We start from the raw sequence: 20,150 nt of genomic DNA on the forward strand, positions 1-20,150 counted from the left end.
TGTACCGGCCGCGAACCAACCAACAACCTGACGCGTTCATGTGAGGTGGATGATCTCAGCCGATCACCACCACAGCTGCCCCCCCCCCCCCCCCCCCCCCCTGTCCTTCCGGCCCTGCACATCATGGATCCATGGCTCCTCCGCTCAGAGCTGCAACCACTCACCCCAGTCATGGCGTCACACACCCACAGCTCGTTCGTGGCCAGCATCATCGTCTACCTCCCGCGCAATCGCATCATAGAAATGGCGGGTGACGCACGCACTCAGCAAACAACCGCCATGCTGTAACCTAAACTGAGCATCAGCAGCTTCATCCTTCGTACAAAAGAATCGAGTAAGATGCTAACCCCTGAGCAGCTACCAGAATTTACAAGCCAAGAAGAGATCGGAGACGGAGAGCTATATCTACAGATCCTACGAGAATGTAATTCAGAGGACTAATCCTAACCCTGAACAAAGCTACAGCTACATCCAACCATCCATCCATGTCACCACCAAACAGTTTTATTTCACGTCCTCGCCGATGAGGTCGAGGCCGACCATCAGGAACGAGACGCCCTGGAACAGCAGGAAGTAGAAGTGCATCCCCTGCTTGGACAGCAGGCTCCGGGCGGCGGCAGTCAGCAGCAGCAGCGACAGCGCCAGCTCCTTCTTGTATATCCGGTTGTACTTCTGCTGCTTCTTCTTCTTCTCCACCGGAGCCGGCGGTTTCTTCGCTTCGGCGGCGACCGGCGTCGCAGAGCGCTGCTGCTTCCGGTGCTCTTTGTTGGGCGCCAGCACGACGAGGTCGCCCTCCGAGGACCGGCCGGACTTCTTGGTCACCACCCACTCGTAGGCGCTGCCGAGCTGGAACAGGCCGGAGACCATGGCGTTGAACTTGGTCACGGACATGGTGTTCTCGAAGAGGAGGTAGGGGATGACGAAGGGGAAGGATCTCGGCGATGGGAGGATGTTGAGGAACGACATCAGGGCCGGGATGTAGCAGACCACCCAGTCGGGGAGCTCGGCCTCGGGCACGAACATTGTCAGTGGCAGGATGATGCAGAACAGCGTGAAGGAGTAGAAGGGCAGGATGAGCTTGCGGAGCAGGAAGAAGAGGAAGATCAGGTTGGCCTTCTTCCAGAACGCAATCTGCAACCAGAGGAAATTGACAAAGATGAACTACATGACCAAGTCTGTCCAAACTAAATGAAAATATTTCACCAGCTAGATGGCAATTTTTTGTCACAAACTAATCTGTAAAACATTAGGACAATGATGAGCTAGTATGTCTATGAGAGAGTAAAATTCAACAGCACAATTTTAGGAGCTTGGTGACTATAGAGAGCAAGAATGGAGCGGTCGGTAATACCTTGCATCTGATGATGTCTGGCAAGCACAGCCTGAACAGCTGCATTGGGCCTGAATGCCACCGATGTTGTTGCTTCCTATAAGCCTCGTACGACTCCGGTAACTCACATTGGCACTGCACAGAGATCAAATAAACCTATTAATTTCAGAGTAAACACTATGATCCTAACATTGTGGTAGTGCCATCTGCAAGCAATTCGGCATGCTACTGTACCTCTACATCATTCAGGAAGATGAACCTCCAGCCCTTCAGATGCGCACGGACTGCAATGTCCATGTCTTCCACCGTTGTCCGCTCCATCCAGCCCCCTGAATCCTCCAAAGCCTTGATCCTCCAAACCCCAGCTGTGCCATTGAACCCAAAGAAGTTGATGAACATGCCGTTCACCTGCTGTTCCACCTCAAAGTGGAAGCACAGGTTGATGCTCTGCAACCGTGTCAATAGGTTCTCATCCTTGTTCACAAATGACCATCTCGCTTGCACCAGCCCCAATTCCTCATTGTCCTGCAACCAACCAATGCGGTATATCACAACCATCAGAACGCTAATAGTTCGCAGAATTCAAATGATTTAAGCACTGAATTCACCTCAGGCTACCTTGAAATGCGGCACGGTGCGCTTCAAGAAGTCAGGGTAAGGCTGGAAATCGGCATCGAAGATCGCCACATACTCATAGTCCTTGACATAGCTGCAGCTCATCGCCGACTTGAGGTTACCGGCCTTATACCCTTCCCTGAGCACACGGTGGCGGTACACAATGCGCGCACCATGGTGCTGCCACTTCTCCACCTCCTCTCTGATCAATGCCTGTGTGATCGGGTCATCGGAGTCGTCCAGTACCTGCACCAGGAAATTGGATCTTGGCCAGTCCAAATTGCAGACCGCCGCAATTGACTGTTGGTACACCTGAATGAAACAGAGCAATGAACAACATGATAAAAAAAATGGATCTTTTGTGGGTTGAAAAATTGGAATTTTAGGCGCAATCACAAGTGCCAATGCTGCATTGTCACCTCCTTCTCGTTGCACATTGGTATCTGGACGAGCACCATGGGGTAGTAGCCGGCGTCGGGGTCCTCGGCGTCGGGCAATGCCGGCGAGACGGGCGTGGGCTTGAGGCGCTTGAGGTGGATGTAGAAGCAGCCGAGGCTCTGGGCGAGTCGGTCGGCGCTCTGCACGAGGAAGAGCACGACGCAGGCGTCGGCGAGGAGCTGGAGCGGCGGGGCGACGTAGGCGGCGCGGAAGCGCACCCACGCCGCGTGGAGCGCGGCGAAGGACACGGCGGCGGGCGCGGCGAGGCGCCGGCCGTTGGCGTGGGCGGCGAGCTCGACGCCGAGGAGGAACACGGACAGCAGGAGCAGCGCCCGGATGAAGGCGTAGAACCGGCGGGAACGCCGCGGCTGCGCGGGCGCCTCGTCCTCGTCCTCGGCGTCGGCGTCCGTGCAGCCGGCCGCGACGCGGCGGCGCGCGGCACCCCCGAGCGCGACGGCTGCGGAGGCGAGAGACGCCAGGCAGCCCGCGGCGCGGTGCGCCTTGAGGAGCAGCACCCATGTGATCTGCTTGGCGTTCTTGCCCCTCCTCCGGCGCCTCCGGCCGCCGGCGCCGGGCAAGAAGCCGGCGCCCTCGTCGTCGCCGTCGCCGTCGATCTCGGAGATGGACCAGTTGGGGTTGTCCATCCTGACGACGACCGGCGTGCCGCCGCGGTAGGCGTCGCCGCTGGCGAGGACGGCCCTGCCGCCCCAGAAGCCGCTCCACGGCGCCATCGACGGCCGGCCCGAGAACCCGGCTCCCGCCTGTGTCTGTCCCAAAATAGCAAGCCGAGCACAGTGAGTGAGTGACACACGCAGAGAGGCTCTCTCGATTCCTGGGGCTCCCCTTCTTTTGAGCTCGCCCAGCTCCAACGCCGATCTCCGTGCAATGCAAGCTTCGCGCACAAGTGCAAATGCAATGAGAACGCGAGGAAGGAGATGGAGACGACAGACGGACCTTCCGTGTTTGGTTATTTTCGCGCACCTTTTTCGAGAAAAAAAATCTCGTTTGCATGGAGTACTAAATGAAGTCTATTTGCAAAAAAAAATTTTAGAGATATGTGTAACTTTTCGAGACGAATCTAATGACAGTAATTAATTGATGATTTGCTACTGATGCTACAGTAACCATCATCTAATTACGCGGTCAAAGACCTCATTAGATTCGCCTTGCGATTTACACGGGGGTTATGGAGGTGGTTTTGTAATTAGACTTTATTTAATATTCTAAATTAGTGGTCAAAGATGGAAAAAAAATCCATGGAATTCTAACCAAACACGGCAGAAATGGCGTTACTAGCTAGTGAGAAGTGAAGATTGGAAGGGGAAGAAAGAGAAGAGGGCTGCAGACAGAGACAGACCTACAGGGCAAGGAAGCTCAAGTGATCAAGGCTGTGTTTAGATGGGGTGAAAAGTTGGGAGAAAAAGTCACATCGGTCACTGTAGCACTTTTCATTTGTTTGTGATAAATATTGTTCTACCATGACCTAACTAGGCTCAAAAGATTCGTCTCGCAACGTACATCAAAACTATGCAATTAGTTTTTTTTATTTAACTATATTTAGTACTCCATGCTTGAGTCATTTGTTATATTTAATATTTCGATGTGATAGGGAATGTGATAGAAAATTTGGAAAGTTTGGAAATTTTGTGGCAACTAAACACACCCCCAACACGTCGGAGAGAGGGAGAGAGAGGACGAGGATTTATGGCGTTGACGTCTGCCATTTCTTTTGGAGCAATTGCGTTGGCGCCTGCCATTGAGCGTGTGCAGCATGCCATGACTGCATGGTGTTTCCAGCTTCTTTGCCGGAATCAATTGAATCTGTGCACATGATCATGCAGCTAATTGAGTGAAATCGGTAGGATTTACGCGGTTCCGGCTGTAGGAGACATTTGAACATGATAAGGAAAGGTGACGTGGTTGTGACAGGCATGGCCCTGTTTGGTTTGGTCACTAGCACAAGTAGCACAATTTTTTATCAATATATTTGGTTTGGGCTCTAGCACAAGTAGCACAAACTCTACAACCCTGCGCTACTTAGCGAGATGAATCTAATGAGATCTTTGATCGCACGATTAGATGTTGGTTACTATAGTATTACTGTAGCTAATTATTAATTAATTACCGTCAATAGATTCGTCGCAAAAACTTACACTCATTCGTGAAAATTTTTTGCAAATAATTTTTATTTAATACTCCATACATAAAATTTTTTGCAAATAATTTTTATTTAATACTCCATACATTTAAGATTCTTTGTAGCACTACTCGTGTACGAAAACCAAACCAGATCAATAGGGCTATTCTATGGCAGGGTGAGTTGGGTCGTACTTGTAAATTCCAAATTTTGCCTTCCATTTCTTGGTTCTTTTTCCTACTATGGCACCGGCAGTTTACCAAAGTATTTCTTTTTTCATCTTAACTGCATACACGGTTGTTGTTCTTTCTTGCTCCAGTGCATCCAGAGGCAGCGTGCCAACAGTTGCCTCACAGTGAGCTCGCGTCGCGGTGCATGCGCAGGGCGTGGCGTGGCGTGTCGCGCGGCCAAGAAGAGCTCAACAGGTTGCCACCCGCCGCGAGCGCCCGCGACGCGTGCGCCCGCTGGCGAGGCCAGGCCGCGGCCGCCGGACCGGTGTGCCTGTGCCGCTGTGCCTGCGCGCATCGCGCTCCGTCCATCCCTTGGCGGCGAATGCGAATCGCCCCTGCGATTTCCCTGGCGAAAGCTGCCGGCTTTTTTTGCTTCTTTCTGGCTCGGTCCTCCGCCCACCTGACGCGTCACGCACGTCCTACAGCTGTCGTGGTAGCCGCCCCATGCTTCATCCATCTGGTGCTACTGTGTTCCGGTCAGTCCCGTGACGAGACGAGCACTGTACTAATGCAATGCCCTCTAGCCTGCAGTCCATTTTTTTTTCTCCAGTCAGCCAGCTGTATCAGGAATTCAGGATCGATAGGAGAACAACTAGGTGAAGAATGCGCTCGGCCGCGTAGGAAGAAAACGTGGAACGAAACTGAAAAGGGAAAAAATAAGAAAAAAAGGAAAATTAATAGAGAAAAAAAAGGAAACACAGCACCGCACGGCGGTGAACGCCACCGGGCGTTCCATCGGCCGTTCGCGCTGACGCCTCGACACCAGCTTCGCCGCCCCAATCTGCCGGCCGCTGCACCGCCTCGACGCCGCCGCTCGGATCCGCCACCCACCGATCCACCTCGACGCCGTTGGACCGGATCCGCCGCCTATTGCTTCGCCTCGACGTCGCCGGCCTAGATCGGCGGACAACGGCGCTGGAGGGCGGAGCAGACCAGATTCGCCACCGCCACGCTGCCGGTCGGAGGGGTAGAGCGGACGGCGGGGGTCGGAGGGGCGGTGACGGCAGGGGTCGAGACGTGGGGAGCGCGGGAGGGGGGGCGGCCAAGGACGGCGATCGACGGCGGTGGAGGAGGGCGAGGGGGGAGGAAGGCGAGGGGAGGAAGGCGGCGACCGGCGGCGGGGGCGGAGGGCGGCGGCGGGGGATGCTAGGGTTAGGATTAGGGAAGGGGGCAGGGGAAGCCGAGGAGGGTGCGCCGCAGGTTGGGGGGCGTGGCTGGGAATGGGGCTGTTGGGTGGGTGGCTCAGCGGGGGTGGTTTGCAAAAAACGCGGACGACGGGTTCGAATAAAAAAACTTGAAGGGTCTATTTGCTTAAAAATCAAGGAACAACGTGGATCGATCTCCCACGACGGATCGGACAGCCAGCATTGTGCTATCTTTCTCCGGGGACACGTGTCATTCCGTGGGCAACCGAGTGCTCCCAGGCCTCCCTCTGCACGATGACACGTGTCATTCCGTGGGCAGCCGAGTGCTCCCAGGCCTCCCTCTCTGTCACACCCAGTTTTAAGGACAAAACCGAATGCATAGCTATATGTATGTCAGGATCAAGTTTCATACATATAGAGACAATATAAGTGAATAATCGGTAACAGTATCACGTAAAAGAGAAAAACAACAATTAAAAGATTATCAGAGTTATACAGCTTATCCTGGAAACGAAGACTTCAAACTTCATAGGCAATCGACTGGGGGTTGCGTACGCCTATAACTCAACATCATCTTCGAAAGTCTTCATAGCAACTTTCTCTTCTGAGCAGCAGTAAGCAAGGGTGAGTACACTTATAGTTGGTACTTGTCGGTGTCCTGACCCAGCGGTCCGGATCCCAACTAGCACTACTGCGTGTTTTCTCGTCCCAGATGTTGATGCAAGAGGCAATACAGTAACGCACGGGTTTATCCTGGTTCCGGCCGCGGGGCCGTACGTCCAGCAAGGGGGGTGTGCGAGGGCACTGTATTATCTTGCACCGAAGGTGCATGTAGTAGGGGGTACAGGCGAGGCGAGAGAGGGAGGGAAGCTCCCAGGTCTCTGCTAGAGGAGGAGTCGATTGAGGCGGGTGCCAATATCGGGTGCTCAGTGGTTCTGAATGTGTGACGATGATTGCGAACGTCGTCCCCCTTAAAGGAAACCCGTCTCCTCCTTTTATAGTCACAAGGAGGGACGGTGTACATGCGCATGGGAACGTGAAAGTCGTCATTTCCCCCCGAATAGCGGGGGTGCCGTGGTCGAATACTGTAGGAAGTACACTGTGGGGCATGGCGTCGGGCGTGGCAGTCGTCCTGGTTATCATCCTTGGTCTTGCGGAGATCACGCCGGCGTCCTGCCAGCCCCAGCAGGCGGCGTGGTCGTCGCTGTGGGGTGTACAGTCCTCCAGATGTGGCGTGGGGGCGCTCCGTGGACCCTGCAGGTCAGGGTCTTGCATATATACATGCATCATCGGTAGCAGGGCACGTGGCGGTTCTGGACCCCCTGGACGAAGTGCTGCCGTGCGCACTAAGGAGGTCCGGGAGTCACGCGGAGATCCCGGACCCCTCGAGGGGGGGAGGTCTGGGCCTCCGGCTGCTGGTGTTGGGCATCCCTTTTCGGGGAGCAAATGGCGATGTCGGACCCCTTCCCAAGCAGGGGGCGGGTCCGGGGCCATACGTGTGGTGGGTGGAGTCCGGACAGCCGGAGTTGGCAGAATAGTAACGGGAACTGTGCCTGAGCACATCTCGTCCCGCGTCGCAGGTCCCACAGTGTTGCCACAGCGTCCGGGATGGCGGAGCAGTGATCGGAGTTGGCGGACGGGACTCCGGTCACAGCCACTGTGGGGAATGGCGGCCTGACGCCGTCTGTCCTGAGTGCTGTGGAGGAGTGGTTGGCATTTAATGCCTCCGTACGACGGGCGGGTGAGCGGAAGGGCCGTTTGTCCTTTATGTCGACGGATGGCCTCGAGCGAGGCGGAGATGATTCGCCCTGCCCGAGGGTAGGTTCACTACTCTCGAGTGAGGCGGAGATGTTTTGCCCGCTCAAGGGTAGATTCGCTACCCTCGAGCGAGGCGGAGATGCGGGGCGCAGTCGAGGGTCTCGATGGGAGCCCTTGAGCGAGGCGAAGATCGCCCCGCGGGTCTGAGAGGGGTGCGAATGGGCCGCATGCTGGGCTTCTTTGAGTCCTTTCCTTTCTTCCGGATTGGAAGGAGGCCGTGGGCCTTCGTGGGCCCAGTCGCCTAACATGTGTTTGCGTTTTTAGGGTGACCTTAGTACCCCGATTAGGGTGTCCCTAATCGTGGTACCCGACAGTACTCGGTAAGGCCACAAGAAATAACTAGAATGTGATTTATATCCATCTTTAAGTTTATTAATCATGTGATGATCCAAGCCGCTCTTGACCATGAGCACGGCTGATATATCAGTTTTAACTCTGCAGAGGTTGTACACTTTCACCACAATTCGCATAAAAGTTCCGAAGAACTTTGAACCCAACCATGCATGTGCCGGCCAAGCACGTTATCACACTTCCCTAGGTGTGACTGCATAGGAACACTACGAGGCATTTACAAATATTCCCTAACAAGTGACAACCCGCTAAGGTTTCAAGCCAAAGCAGAGCATAATCCTTCCTAATGGTCAGCTCCTTAACAAAGGCCGCTACCCCAAGAGGACCGGGCTATACCCCATCGATGCATCCCCTCTTGCCCTTTTGGTAGGACTGTCACAAGCTAGAGTTTCTAATTAATTAGCCAAGACCAGAGCCATATAGTATTGTGGTTGTACTGTTTTCTTGGGTGGTTCTCCATGTTCTAATTAAAGCATATGATCTTGTAAATAAGTATTGACAGAAGTATGGTTAGGGTCACTTGCCTTTTTTCAATGATAAGCTACTCTTACTGCTCTTCAGCTCTTGCTCATACAAAGCGTCTTGATTCTCCAACCTTCGAACAACGACCCTTCTACTCGAAGCAATCATCGGGCAACATACAAAGCAAACAACAAGTACAACTAAGAATAATACACCAAAACAAAAGATAGGCATAAAAAGAACACACTAAAGGATAGGGCTCGTTGCTACGATTACGACAGCGCAAGAAACACGAAAAATGGAGCTACGGTTGAAAAGAAACAGCTATCATAAGATTTATATTATCAAAGAGACAACAGAACTATAAGCTTTATTTATTTTAGTTATAAACCACATGTAAAAGATATTTAGAAGAAAATATTCAAAATTATAATTAGCTCATATTGTATTTACATTTATGAAATCAAAGTAAAACTTAGTCAAATTTTATATATAATTGTCTATGTAGTAATTACACTAATTAAACAATTAATTAGAGAACAGGTATGTGAGAGCACATAAATGCATAACTTTATGATTGGTATTGAGCTTAACAAATTATAGCTAAAACACATTGATGTTGATATTAATCATTAATTATGAAAGACTGTGTAACATCTAAACACCTAAAATTAGGATTTGGTTGAACTAAGAAAATTACAAACATGTTTAAGTTGTTATTAATCAAATTATCATTAATTATAAAAATCAGAGTAAAGACTTAACTATCTTTTAATTAGAAAAGCTTGATGAAAGAATATTAATCGAATTAAATTTATATTTAATTTTAAAACAAGAACTACGGCAAAACGACACTATTAAACGATAGTTTAGCCTTTTAGAAGACTAACGCAACAAGAACGAACTCAAACGGAGCTAAAACGGAGAAACTTTGGACTAAACGGTGATTGAGGGATCTAGTCGCGATTAAACATACACGTGAAGAGCTAGCATAAAAGATTTGCAGAAGACAATAAGGTGATAAAGCTACTGCACACGTTGCAAGGATCACGTGAGCACAAGGATCGTTGAAAACAGAGTTAAAATGATGAAGTTATGGCTAAAACAAGGTTCCAGGGGCTTGTTTGCGATAGATTTAAACTTCCAGGGGCTAGCTCTAAAGAAACCAGGGACTAAAATGAGATTAAACCTAAACTACAGGGGCTAGCGAGCAAAAACTAAAGCTTTGGACGGCGTCTCGATTTTAGAAAAACTTGGGGTGTTTTCTGTAAAGATTTGGACTAAAACAGAAATAGTTTTGAACTGCGGTGGACGACGGGTTGATTCCAGAAAAACCAAGGGGCTCTTTTGCAAGTTGTCTGAGGGTTGACCGGTATGTTTAGTTTGACTCAGGTTAGATCTAATCCGGGCCCTAGGATCTCGATCGGACAGCTCAGGGGCGAAGGGGGCCATGTGCGAAGGGGGCCATGTGCGACGGCCCTAGGAGCTCGCCGGACTTGGCCGAAAACGGCCATCCGGGCACGGATTGGGCTCGGGTTTGGACTGGGAGAGAGCACGCGGGACAGGGAACTCATCTACGGCTCAGAAAGGTGAGTGGGAGACCGGGATGGGGCTTGCGGCGGCGAGAGGCGGAACGGCGGCGATGGCGAGCGATTTCCGTCGAGAGGGAGCGAAGTAGAAGGGGAAAAAGAGACGGTGAGGGTCCTCACCACACAGAGGAGCTCTCGCGGTGCTCGGTCTGCGTCGAGAGACGGCGAGGCAGAAGGTCGACGGCGGCGGCCCGAGCTCTAGTTAGAGGCGGCGCTAGGGCTAGGGTTTGCGGTGGAAGGCGGTGACACGAGTCGATGGGAGTCAGAGGGGTCGTGCGGCCCGATTTATGGGGACCGGGGCGAGCCTCGGCGTGCGGGCCGAAGGCGCGGACGGTGGCGTTACGCGGCCGGGCTCGACCCGAGCTCGGGGATGGTCCCGACCAGCGGGTCCCACCCGTCGGTGGGTGCAAGAGAGGAAGGAGAGAGGCCGGATTGGGCTGGGCCAAGATGAAGAAAGGAAGCTGGGCCGGTTGGTGGGCTTCGGGAAAGAAAAGAAAAAGGAAAGGAAGAAGGAGTTTGGGCCCAAAAGAGAAAGGAAGAAAAGGAAAAGCCTTTTAAATTTTGATCACTTTCATTTAAATTCATATTTGAATTTGAATTCAACTGAAGTCAGACAAATAAAACAGCGCATTGCAATATGGATGCAAAACAAGAACAACAACTTTATTTACTTTAGAAAAACAACCAATTATTTTATTTTCTTATACTAAAATTTCCTGTAAAGAGAAATAAATGTTGGGAAATTTTAAAATACGATAAAATTGTTGTTTTACTTTTATTTTTAATCACATCCTGAAATTTAAAAATTTCAGGGTGTGATACTCTCCATGGTGTATAGTAGTTAAGAGTATATGTTTCATGTGACGAATGGTTGGTTTCAGACCTACCAACTAGTAGGCAAACGCTGTGGATGGTGCAATGGATGCAGCACATGTCATGGTACCGCTGAGCCAGGCTGTACAAATAAATAGAGGGAAAAAAGCGGCGGCAGTGAACAGTGGATCGTAATTTGTCCTGTGAAATGTCATTTCCAAAATTCAACTGGAAGTAGTAGTAGGCATCAAACTTTACTCTCTTTTTTCTGGAATGGTGGTACACGAGATGGTTCACATCAAATTAGCATCAACTACCAGTTAGCTGGTGGTATTTTTTTCTTGCAATAAATCTGCACCATCACCAACCATAGCCACTCAAACAGAGTACTTTTATTATTGGGAGATGAAACCATGGTCTTGTTTGGTTTAATAGCACAAGCTACTGCAAACAACTCTGACTATTTATTAGGGGTAGTAAATAAAAATGGTTTACGAAACTAACTCCACAACCTCTGCGCTATTTCGCGAGATGAATCTAATGAGGTCTTTGATCGCATAATTAGAGGATGGTTACTGTAGCATTAGTATAGCCAATCATGGTAGAACTTGGCTCATTAGATTCGTCTCGAAAAATTATACTCATATGTGAAAAAGTTTTACAAATAAATGAATATTTAGTACTCCACGCATACAAGCTTTTTTTTTTATTGCGCTAGTGAAACAAACCGGACCCATATCATGTCACTGCTTTGAGTTTATGACATAGGCCTTGTTTAGTTGTGTAAACTTTAGGGTGTAAAGTACTGTAGCACTTTCATTTGTATTTAGTAATTATTATCCGATCATGGGTTAACTAGGCTTAAAAAATTCGTCTAACAAATTATAGACAAACTGTGTAATTAGTTATTTTATTTAGCTACATTTAATACTTTATGCATGCGTTCAAAGATTCGATGTGATGGGAAATCTTGTAAAATTTTGAAATTTTGAAGACAACTAAACAAGAGCATAGATGATGGTGCATGCCAGTAGTTCTAGTCAGTCAGTGTAAACAGTAAAGGAGAGACGAGCAGTCCAAGAGAATGTCGATCGTTGGGTACTTTGGTTCGTACAAGTTTTAACGCTGATCGAGCTCTCCACTTTATTGATTAAACAAACACACAGGAAGCCAACGACAACAAGACATTTTTTGCATAGGTTTCATCAATAATCTTAGCATCTCGAGGGTACGAACGTAGATTCATTCATCCTCGTTTGCAAAAAGAAAGGGCGTTCAAGTACAAGGGCTCGCCGAAATCGAGGTTGACGTATTGGAATGTTTCCAGTAACCCAACTGATCATCCTCTGGTTGGGATTTAAAACTAAGCTATCACTACTATGGTGCTGTTAGTACCTGCTGCTAGCAGCATGCTGCTGCTACTCGTTGGTTCCTGCACAATGTGACCGTTACCAACTAGTGCTCCGATTTTTTGGATGCCACAGTACCTTCTTATGCTTTGCTTTGACTTGTTCAAAAAGAAGATGGTGCAGAAGCTCCGGTAAAAAAAGTCAGAGTAAAAACTCTACGGTGAGAAATATTATCCAAACATGCATGTGCAAAATAATTTATAAAGTAGAAATGTAATGGCAAGAAAAAGGAGAAAGGACCTTCAATTCGTCAGGGATCCGTGTCCGTATCCACACCAAGCCGTGTGCAGTGTACATCAGCTTCAGTGCTTCACCACCAACAGTGTCACTGCAATCTGCAGCATGTCACACGCCGGAACAGCAGGTAGCCGTTCTAGAACCTGACATGTGTACATTTTTTTTCGCTTTCGAACCCTAGTGACATCCATGGAAGGCAAAACATGCACACAGGAGATGGTGACAAAACTAAAAAGAGTGGATGATCAGTCAGTGATAAGCTGAAGCAACCCTTTGTCATTGACTCATTGTTACAGTATTAGATTCGCTCTCACCGCAATCCGTTCGGTTCCGCGGATGATCTCATCAATCCTTCCCGTTACAAGAAAGAAGGCAACTGTAGGATTCACAAGCAAGTTGTTTCATAGCAACGAAGTCTCTCTCTCTCTCTTTTTTTTTTGTCAGGCAAGACATGCCATGGCTTGCACAGTTGAGGCAGTTGCATTTTCCATTTGCCCATAGCACAAAATTGAAGTGAAATGCATCCTATTAGCCTATCAAAGACGGCCCATGTAGTACCATAACTCAACAAATCTATTATTATCTTATTATTTAGCCAACAAATGAAGCCTTCACGTTCGCTCTCAAAGCCTAAAAATTCTCACATTAATCGGAGAAAAATAGAAAAATAAAATTACCCACCACTGCCATTATGATAAAAATTAGACTAAAATACCTCTTTGCCTAATTAAGAATCACCCACCAATGCCATTATGAAAAATTAAATATAAAATACCAATTAGCTATGTATTAGTTACAAATGTATTCTATTAATAAAAACAAAAGCTAACAAAAATCAATCAAAATAAAATAAGAATAAAAATAATTATATGCATGATATTATTAAAGCTCAACAAATTAAATTGTTATTACAGGTAGATCATAATTGAATTATTTTAACCAACAATAAGACATAATTTACGATAATGAATAGGGTGATGTATGGTAAAAAATAGTATAATCTTTAAGTAAGGATACAATATGCGAATTTTTGAATTTTCAATACTAGCCGCGCAAATGCGCGGGCCATACGCCTAGTTTAAGTAAATTAAGCTGTTCCGCAGCATTTAGCAATCGTGAGTAAGGGTTGCTTTCTTGTCTGAAACACTGTAGTGTCTGAAATAGGTTCTCCTTGACCCTTCCTGTCATGTTGATAAATTCGAGTCGTCAAGCATCATGGCAATTGAGACAGATTGTGCCAAGCAACAACAAATGCGCCAGTATATCTTATTGATACATAATGCAACCAAGAACCAGAACATGAATAAATACAAAAACAAAGGTCAGCAAAGTCACTCATCCTTTTGAGCGCCACACTGAAGTTGTGTCTTCTACCAGTGGGAACCAATCTATTCTACATGGCTTTATTAGTGATTATCAAGGAAAACTTGCATCAGCTTGTCTGAGGCATATGGTTTATAGTCTTGATATTGGTTGTCTCGGGTCAAATGACATATATACAGCGTTCCCTCCAACTGTAGATGCAATCAGCAGCTTCCATTTTGCCGTTCCAATTTTATTGCTTCGTAAGAATCCATAACCTCTTTGAATTTTGCCTCAGCGACCTCTGCAAAAAAAAAGCCAGCTATTGAGCACAGATTTGCATGATGGACATATGTCAGATTTACAGAAAGGGGCTGGGAAGAAACAACAAACCACATTTACCTTTGTTATTTTGGTTTTGGTCTGGATGATACTCCATTGCTTTTCTCCTGAAAGCATTCTGAAATGCAGCCATAAAGCAAGTAAGAAAATTGGATAGATGATTACCAGAACGCTTTAGCTATCAGACATGAAAGAAAATATAAAACACATGCCACCCCAATTTTCAGCCGACTAATGGGGACAATCAAGAATTTAGGCAGAAGTATGTCTCCTTGTGCAGCCATGCATTGGTTTGCTTACTTGAATTATCTATTCCTGGATACAGAGTACAAAATTTATTCTACTAATTTAGTGATCCAGCACATAAGAAGGTGCTGCTGAGTGAGTCTCAAATTTTTAAATTCCTAAAACATATTTAGTTGAACACCTCTCCCTAAGTCCTCTAGCTCATGGCTACCATTTCAGCATTGCAGAGATTAACTTACAAAAGTTCTGTAAAAAAATCTTTAAAATGTGTGACTTTTAACTCTCTGTTTGGATCTGGCCCAACAAAAAACTGGAGAGTCTGTGCAACAGACTATAACAGAACACATTGCACTCATTGAAGCTATAATATTCATTAGACACAAAATAACCAGGTACAAGAAGGCACCTTGATTTCAGCATCTGAAAAGGGCTCTGATCTTGACCTGTGAAATGAAAAGAAACAACTTCCATCGGGCAATCATCATGATATCATTTACTTAACATCTCTATTCTCTACCGTTAAGTAGTTAGTGTAGTAGTACATATTAGTACATAGTCTATATATTTGGCCCATAAGGCCCATGGATGAAGTAGAATGTTGTAAATGTTACATATGTATGCCAAACGAAAAATATAGATATTATGTACAAGTACAAATTTGTAATACTACACCTACATCTACATTAAGGCATGCTAACACCAATTTCAGGGCAAAAGAAAATGTAGCATAATTTATGTGAAAATACTCAGAACAGCTGGTTAATTATCTCTACAAAGCAGGGTGACTCTTTATGTTTAGCCCAGTGCAATCATAAGGTACAAAGTTACTAAAAACTGCATCAGCGCATGGCCACATGTAAGTGGATGCCAGTGCTTCTTTGCTAACATGCTTGACTGCTATTGATAGAACAGATGGATAAGGGGGGCAAGAATGATATTGGTTGACAACAAACGAGGCAAGCATCACATGAAGCTCAGAAATAAATGGAATGTTCATTGACATGAATCGGTGTTACTACATACCTGTCAAGACCCAAAATAGAATAGTGACGTGACATTGCGAAACTCATAGTTTCCCTGGGCATCGACCTGAAATTTGTCCTTTGATTGGCATAAAATGCTTCTGCATCCCAGTACCACTCATCTCTTTGACTATGTTGATAATAGTTGGGATTATGGCTTTCCCAAGTTCGATAGTCCCGACATTTACTTCTCTCCTTTTTAAATACATCTTGCATGCGACGAATGCGTTCCTACAGAAATCACTACTGTTGGCTGAGGATTAGCTGAAACAAATTGCCAGTAATTCAGTATGAAATACAATGAAAAACATATGACTAAGATAGTGACCAATTTTTAAGATGGCTCTTTACTTGAGATTTCTCAAACACATATTGTCATATCGAAATTCTACTGACATAATTCTGAATAGGGTAAAAAGTACTCGGGGAGCTTTCCACCAGGCAACATATATCATCGATGATGTTGGCTGCTTTATAACTATATTTTACTGAGTCGATAATATAAGCCATACAAATTGATGGTTTTTGGCAAGTCCATCTCTAAGTCAAGAAGCAACTGAATAATGACAAAACAGTTATGGTCTTCTGGACTGCACAGTGAATAGTCTAGTAGCATCACTTTCAGTATACAAATGTTTAAAATGCATTTCTTATCTCTTGTATGTGAGAAGGGAACTGACCACTCTTTCCCTTTGACCCTCGCTTCTTTCGCGCATCCTCTGGTAATATTGTTCCCAGGCTTCACCACACCGATTTGGCCTTCGAGTTCGAGGTATATCCTCCCAGTACACATATGGTTCCGACCTACTAAGCTTCAATCAAAGGGAAAAGATTTCTAAAAACTCCTCTCTAAAGCAGGAACGTTGCTTTAATAACAAATGCTAGAAATGACACGCCTTGTTGTACCTGAGCGTAGAACCATCTGACCGTCCGGCGCAGTTGGCCGACCTACAAGTTTCCAGGGAAACCAATTAACCAATCATAACGTATAATTGCAAAAGGAAAAAATGAACAAGTAAAAGCATTTCAAGTGGATGATCATCTCAGAAGAATGGTTCCGCGCAACCACAGTACAGAGACGCGGCAAAGTAGCCTGACGAGGCGGCCTAGGAGAATTTACACATCGATCGGGATCGGCCGCCGCCGCCGCGGCTCGAGGAATGCATCCACGAATCCGGGGCGAGGGAGAGGCTGGGCGCGGGGAGCAGCAGACTTACGGCGGCGGTGGTGGCGGTGGCGCCGACGAGCGCGAAGAGGATGATGGCGGAGGGGAAGGAGCTGGAGTCCCCCTCCTCCCCCGGCGCCCCAGGTCGCCACGGGCTCGCCTGGTGCTCGCCGTCGCGGCGGCTGGCCATGGCTCCGCTGCCGCGCGCACTGGATTGGGGATCTGGAGGTGCCGTGACGCCGGCGAGACGACAGACGGAGCCTGCGTGCCGGAGAGAGTGAAGGGGCGGAGCCTGCAAGTGGGCCCAGAAAAACAAATCCTTGGGCCGGTGGGGTAGAACGGATCGATGGGCCCAAGTTGTGTGTTTTTTTGAGGAGGATGGGCCCAGGTTGTGTGAGATGATGAGAGCTGAGGAGGTTCAAGTGGGCCTTCCATGCCTGTGCAGCCCACCGTTTCGGGATTCGTTTAATGCGGATATGCGGGCCTTTGTTGCGCAATGCTGAGGTTAGTTGCGGCCCGTTTGTTCTACGGCTCCCGAACTGTTGCTTTTATATGGTCAAGTTTAACCGAGACCCAGAACCGCGGGTGGCAGGAGCCGGTGGGGGCCTTCCTGCCCACCAGGTTCGGCTCGCTTGGTGTCTCCCCGGGGTTTTTCTCAATTTCTCCTGCTGCAGCTGTTGCCTCACGCGTGGATGTGGCATAATGGTCAGAGTGACGTGTCCGTCATGTACGAAGCCTGATTAACTTCGGATACCTCTCAACCACGTGCAGCCTCTTTGTATAAGAGTAGATTTAGCTTGCGCACTAGGGTGTGAGTGTGTGCGTGTGGTGTGAGTTAGAGAGTTGAGGCATAAAAAAATTTTTACCCGAGACCAATAGATATCTAGTCGAGGCCCAGTTAATGGTCAATACTTTTCCAATAAAATGTTAATGGTGAATAACAATAGCCGTGACCAAACATCCGTTTTTATATGCTCCTGAAACCAAGAGAAGTCCATGCACTATGCAGTGCTAGCTGAATGCTTTCCGAACTAGGAATTGATGTAAGCAACACTACGTGCACACGAAAAAATCAGCAGACTGCTAAGACTTTTGAACTAATGCAGTGAAGTATCTAAATATATTCTTACTTTGAAATTTTTTGGTGAATTTTTTCTAAAAAAAACTTACTTTGGTTGGTGAGAGAGGAAGAGAAGCATGCATGTATCCCCTTCACATGCCGACGATATCTTGCTCACGAGACGTGCAATCGAGCTTTATCAGTACATCCACATGTCAGTCATAACCATCACGAGATTTGGAATTATCCAGAGACCCTTGGGGTGTTGCTTTGAGGGTTGACAAGCAAGTGAAAGGGATCGGACCAGTTCGTTTCCAAAAAAAAAAGGGATCGGACCCAAATCGATCCAGATTATTCAGCAGAAATGTTGTTGAGAGGCGTACTTGAACTCTTTAACCATTTAATCTTGGCATTGCCAGCAGTTGCATGTATACGCATGCAAGTTTGTGATCAATTTTGGGCACGCAAGTTTCATCAAAACCGAGCAAGACGTGTGTCACGGGACGGTTAAAGGCTAAACGTAAGCAATTGCCAACTCATTAACGTTCGTAATCAACAAGGCAATCGTGACGAGTTTTTTTTTCCTTCTCTTAGAGCATCTCCAACAGTTTGGCAAATGGAGTTGGCATCCTTAATTTTTGACAAAAAACACTTAAAACACCCCTCCAACAATTTGGCAAACGACTTGGCAAAATATAGCAACTTGGCAAAAACCCTTCCTCACCGTACATATATGGCAACTTGGGGAAGGACTTGACAAATCCTCTCTCTGCTTGCATGCTACGTACTGACCACAAAAATAAATATTTCTCCCTGCTTGCATGCTGCCTATTGCCTTTTTTTTCATTTTTCCAAGTCTGAAATAACAAATTATTGGAGAAGGAATTGTTTTTTACTTGGCAAATAATTTTGAGAGTTGACAAATCATAAGATTTGCCAAGTAGAATATGGCAAACTTTCGGAGATGCTCTTACAGCATTGTTGCATCTGCTGATCTTCATCCAACACGCCTCACCGTCCTCCGTTTCCCATTGGTGCACGAGTAACTTCGTTAGTTCGTCAGATCGGATCAGTTGGGAATTAATGTAGTCATCTCCCATTCATATATAATCTTATTAGTGCCTAGTTCAAACGAAAGTCTACTTTCTTTGATTCTTTCCAAAGATCTGGTCACACGATAGATATCATGCTTCGAAAAATGTCAAGATATTTTATTGTCGTACGTGTCGCAACATCTATATATCAACACCCTTCTCTCGACCGAAACTGATCGATCAGCTCCGATGTATTTTACCGCGCGCACGCTAATCTTTTATACAAGCATCTGTCCAATCTGCCGCGATTGGCGGGAACGAAATTTAAGCTAACGGCCGGGCCGGGCCGGTCGTGATTTCTTTCAAGGTCGCCGGCTTCTTCATTCGTTCCCCATCGTTTAATTAATTTCAACCTTCAAATGAATAAATTTTATTATATTGTAGTATTTTTTAATATTTTGAAATAAATAAATTTTAACAAATTAAAATTCATTTATTTGAGCCATATGTACTACTTTACCTCGACGATGTCGTATTATATTGTCTACTCTTGGTAATCTTATGGAACCCTAACATATAATCTTTTAGGCCAAGCAAGAACGAACAAAGGCATGGCCAGCCGGCCGAGAGCGAATAAAGTAAACCTTCTAAGAAACAAGTTGTCTTGTTAATCCAAATTAATCACGCCGATCCTATCGGCAGGGAAGAAGGCGCGATCGCCTCCATGGAGTTCTTTCCCCTCTTGGAAATCTTTTAAGAGCCATCATTGACTGGCTTGGAGATCGCCTCCTCCTCCTCCTCGCTACCAGCACTATATATATAAGTACCCCGGCCGGCTACTCGCCTCAGCTCATGCGCATCGATCGATCTATCAAGCTAGTCACTGGCCGGATCGGAGGCGTCGTCGAAGCTAGCAGCGTGGCTGGCCCTGGCGGCCTTCGCGGCCGCCGCCGTGCTCGCCGCGCCGTGCGCGGCGCAGGACTCGCCGCAGGACTTCGTGGACCCGCACAACGCGGCGCGGTCCGACGTCGGCGTGGGCGCCGTGTCCTGGGACGACGCCGTGGCGGCCTACGCGCGGAGCTACGCGGCGCAGCGGCGGGGCGACTGCGCGCTGGTGCACTCCGGCGGGCCCTACGGCGAGAACATCTTCTGGGGCTCCGCCGGCGCCGACTGGTCGGCGGCCGACGCCGTGGCGTCGTGGGTGTCCGAGAAGCGGTGGTACGACCACGGCAGCAACAGCTGCTCGGCGCCGGAGGGCCGGTCGTGCGGCCACTACACGCAGGTGGTGTGGCGCGACTCCACCGCCGTCGCCTGCGCCCGCGTCGTCTGCGACAACGGCGGCGGCGTCTTCATCACCTGCAACTACAACCCGCCGGGCAACGTCGTCGGCCAGAGCCCGTACTAG

General features: G+C 47.7%; 3 protein-coding genes across 3 annotated transcripts; 1 reads left to right on the plus strand and 2 right to left on the minus strand.

The window, feature by feature from the left end:
• Positions 1 to 316: 316 nt before the first annotated feature.
• LOC120662997 (putative xyloglucan glycosyltransferase 10) lies at positions 317 to 3,248 on the minus strand. Its single transcript, XM_039942035.1, has 5 exons — positions 2,365 to 3,248; positions 1,949 to 2,257; positions 1,565 to 1,855; positions 1,352 to 1,465; positions 317 to 1,131 (listed from the first exon to the last, which is right to left on the minus strand). Exons 1-5 carry the CDS (start codon positions 3,112 to 3,114, stop codon positions 505 to 507), a joined length of 2,091 nt encoding a protein of 696 aa, XP_039797969.1. The 5' UTR covers positions 3,115 to 3,248; the 3' UTR covers positions 317 to 504.
• Positions 3,249 to 13,816: 10,568 nt separating this feature from the next.
• On the minus strand, positions 13,817 to 16,928 carry LOC120663000. The gene is made up of 7 exons (XM_039942038.1): positions 16,704 to 16,928; positions 16,393 to 16,434; positions 16,167 to 16,298; positions 15,488 to 15,717; positions 14,871 to 14,907; positions 14,279 to 14,336; positions 13,817 to 14,180 (listed from the first exon to the last, which is right to left on the minus strand). Exons 1-7 carry the CDS (start codon positions 16,839 to 16,841, stop codon positions 14,101 to 14,103), a joined length of 717 nt encoding a protein of 238 aa, XP_039797972.1. The 5' UTR covers positions 16,842 to 16,928; the 3' UTR covers positions 13,817 to 14,100.
• LOC120663002 (pathogenesis-related protein 1-like) lies at positions 14,923 to 20,150 on the plus strand. Its single transcript, XM_039942041.1, has 2 exons — positions 14,923 to 15,320; positions 19,663 to 20,150. Exons 1-2 carry the CDS (start codon positions 15,311 to 15,313, stop codon positions 20,148 to 20,150), a joined length of 498 nt encoding a protein of 165 aa, XP_039797975.1. The 5' UTR covers positions 14,923 to 15,310.

This window comes from Panicum virgatum, chromosome 2N (assembly GCF_016808335.1).
Source record: "Panicum virgatum strain AP13 chromosome 2N, P.virgatum_v5, whole genome shotgun sequence".
Lineage (NCBI taxonomy): Eukaryota > Viridiplantae > Streptophyta > Magnoliopsida > Poales > Poaceae > Panicum > Panicum virgatum.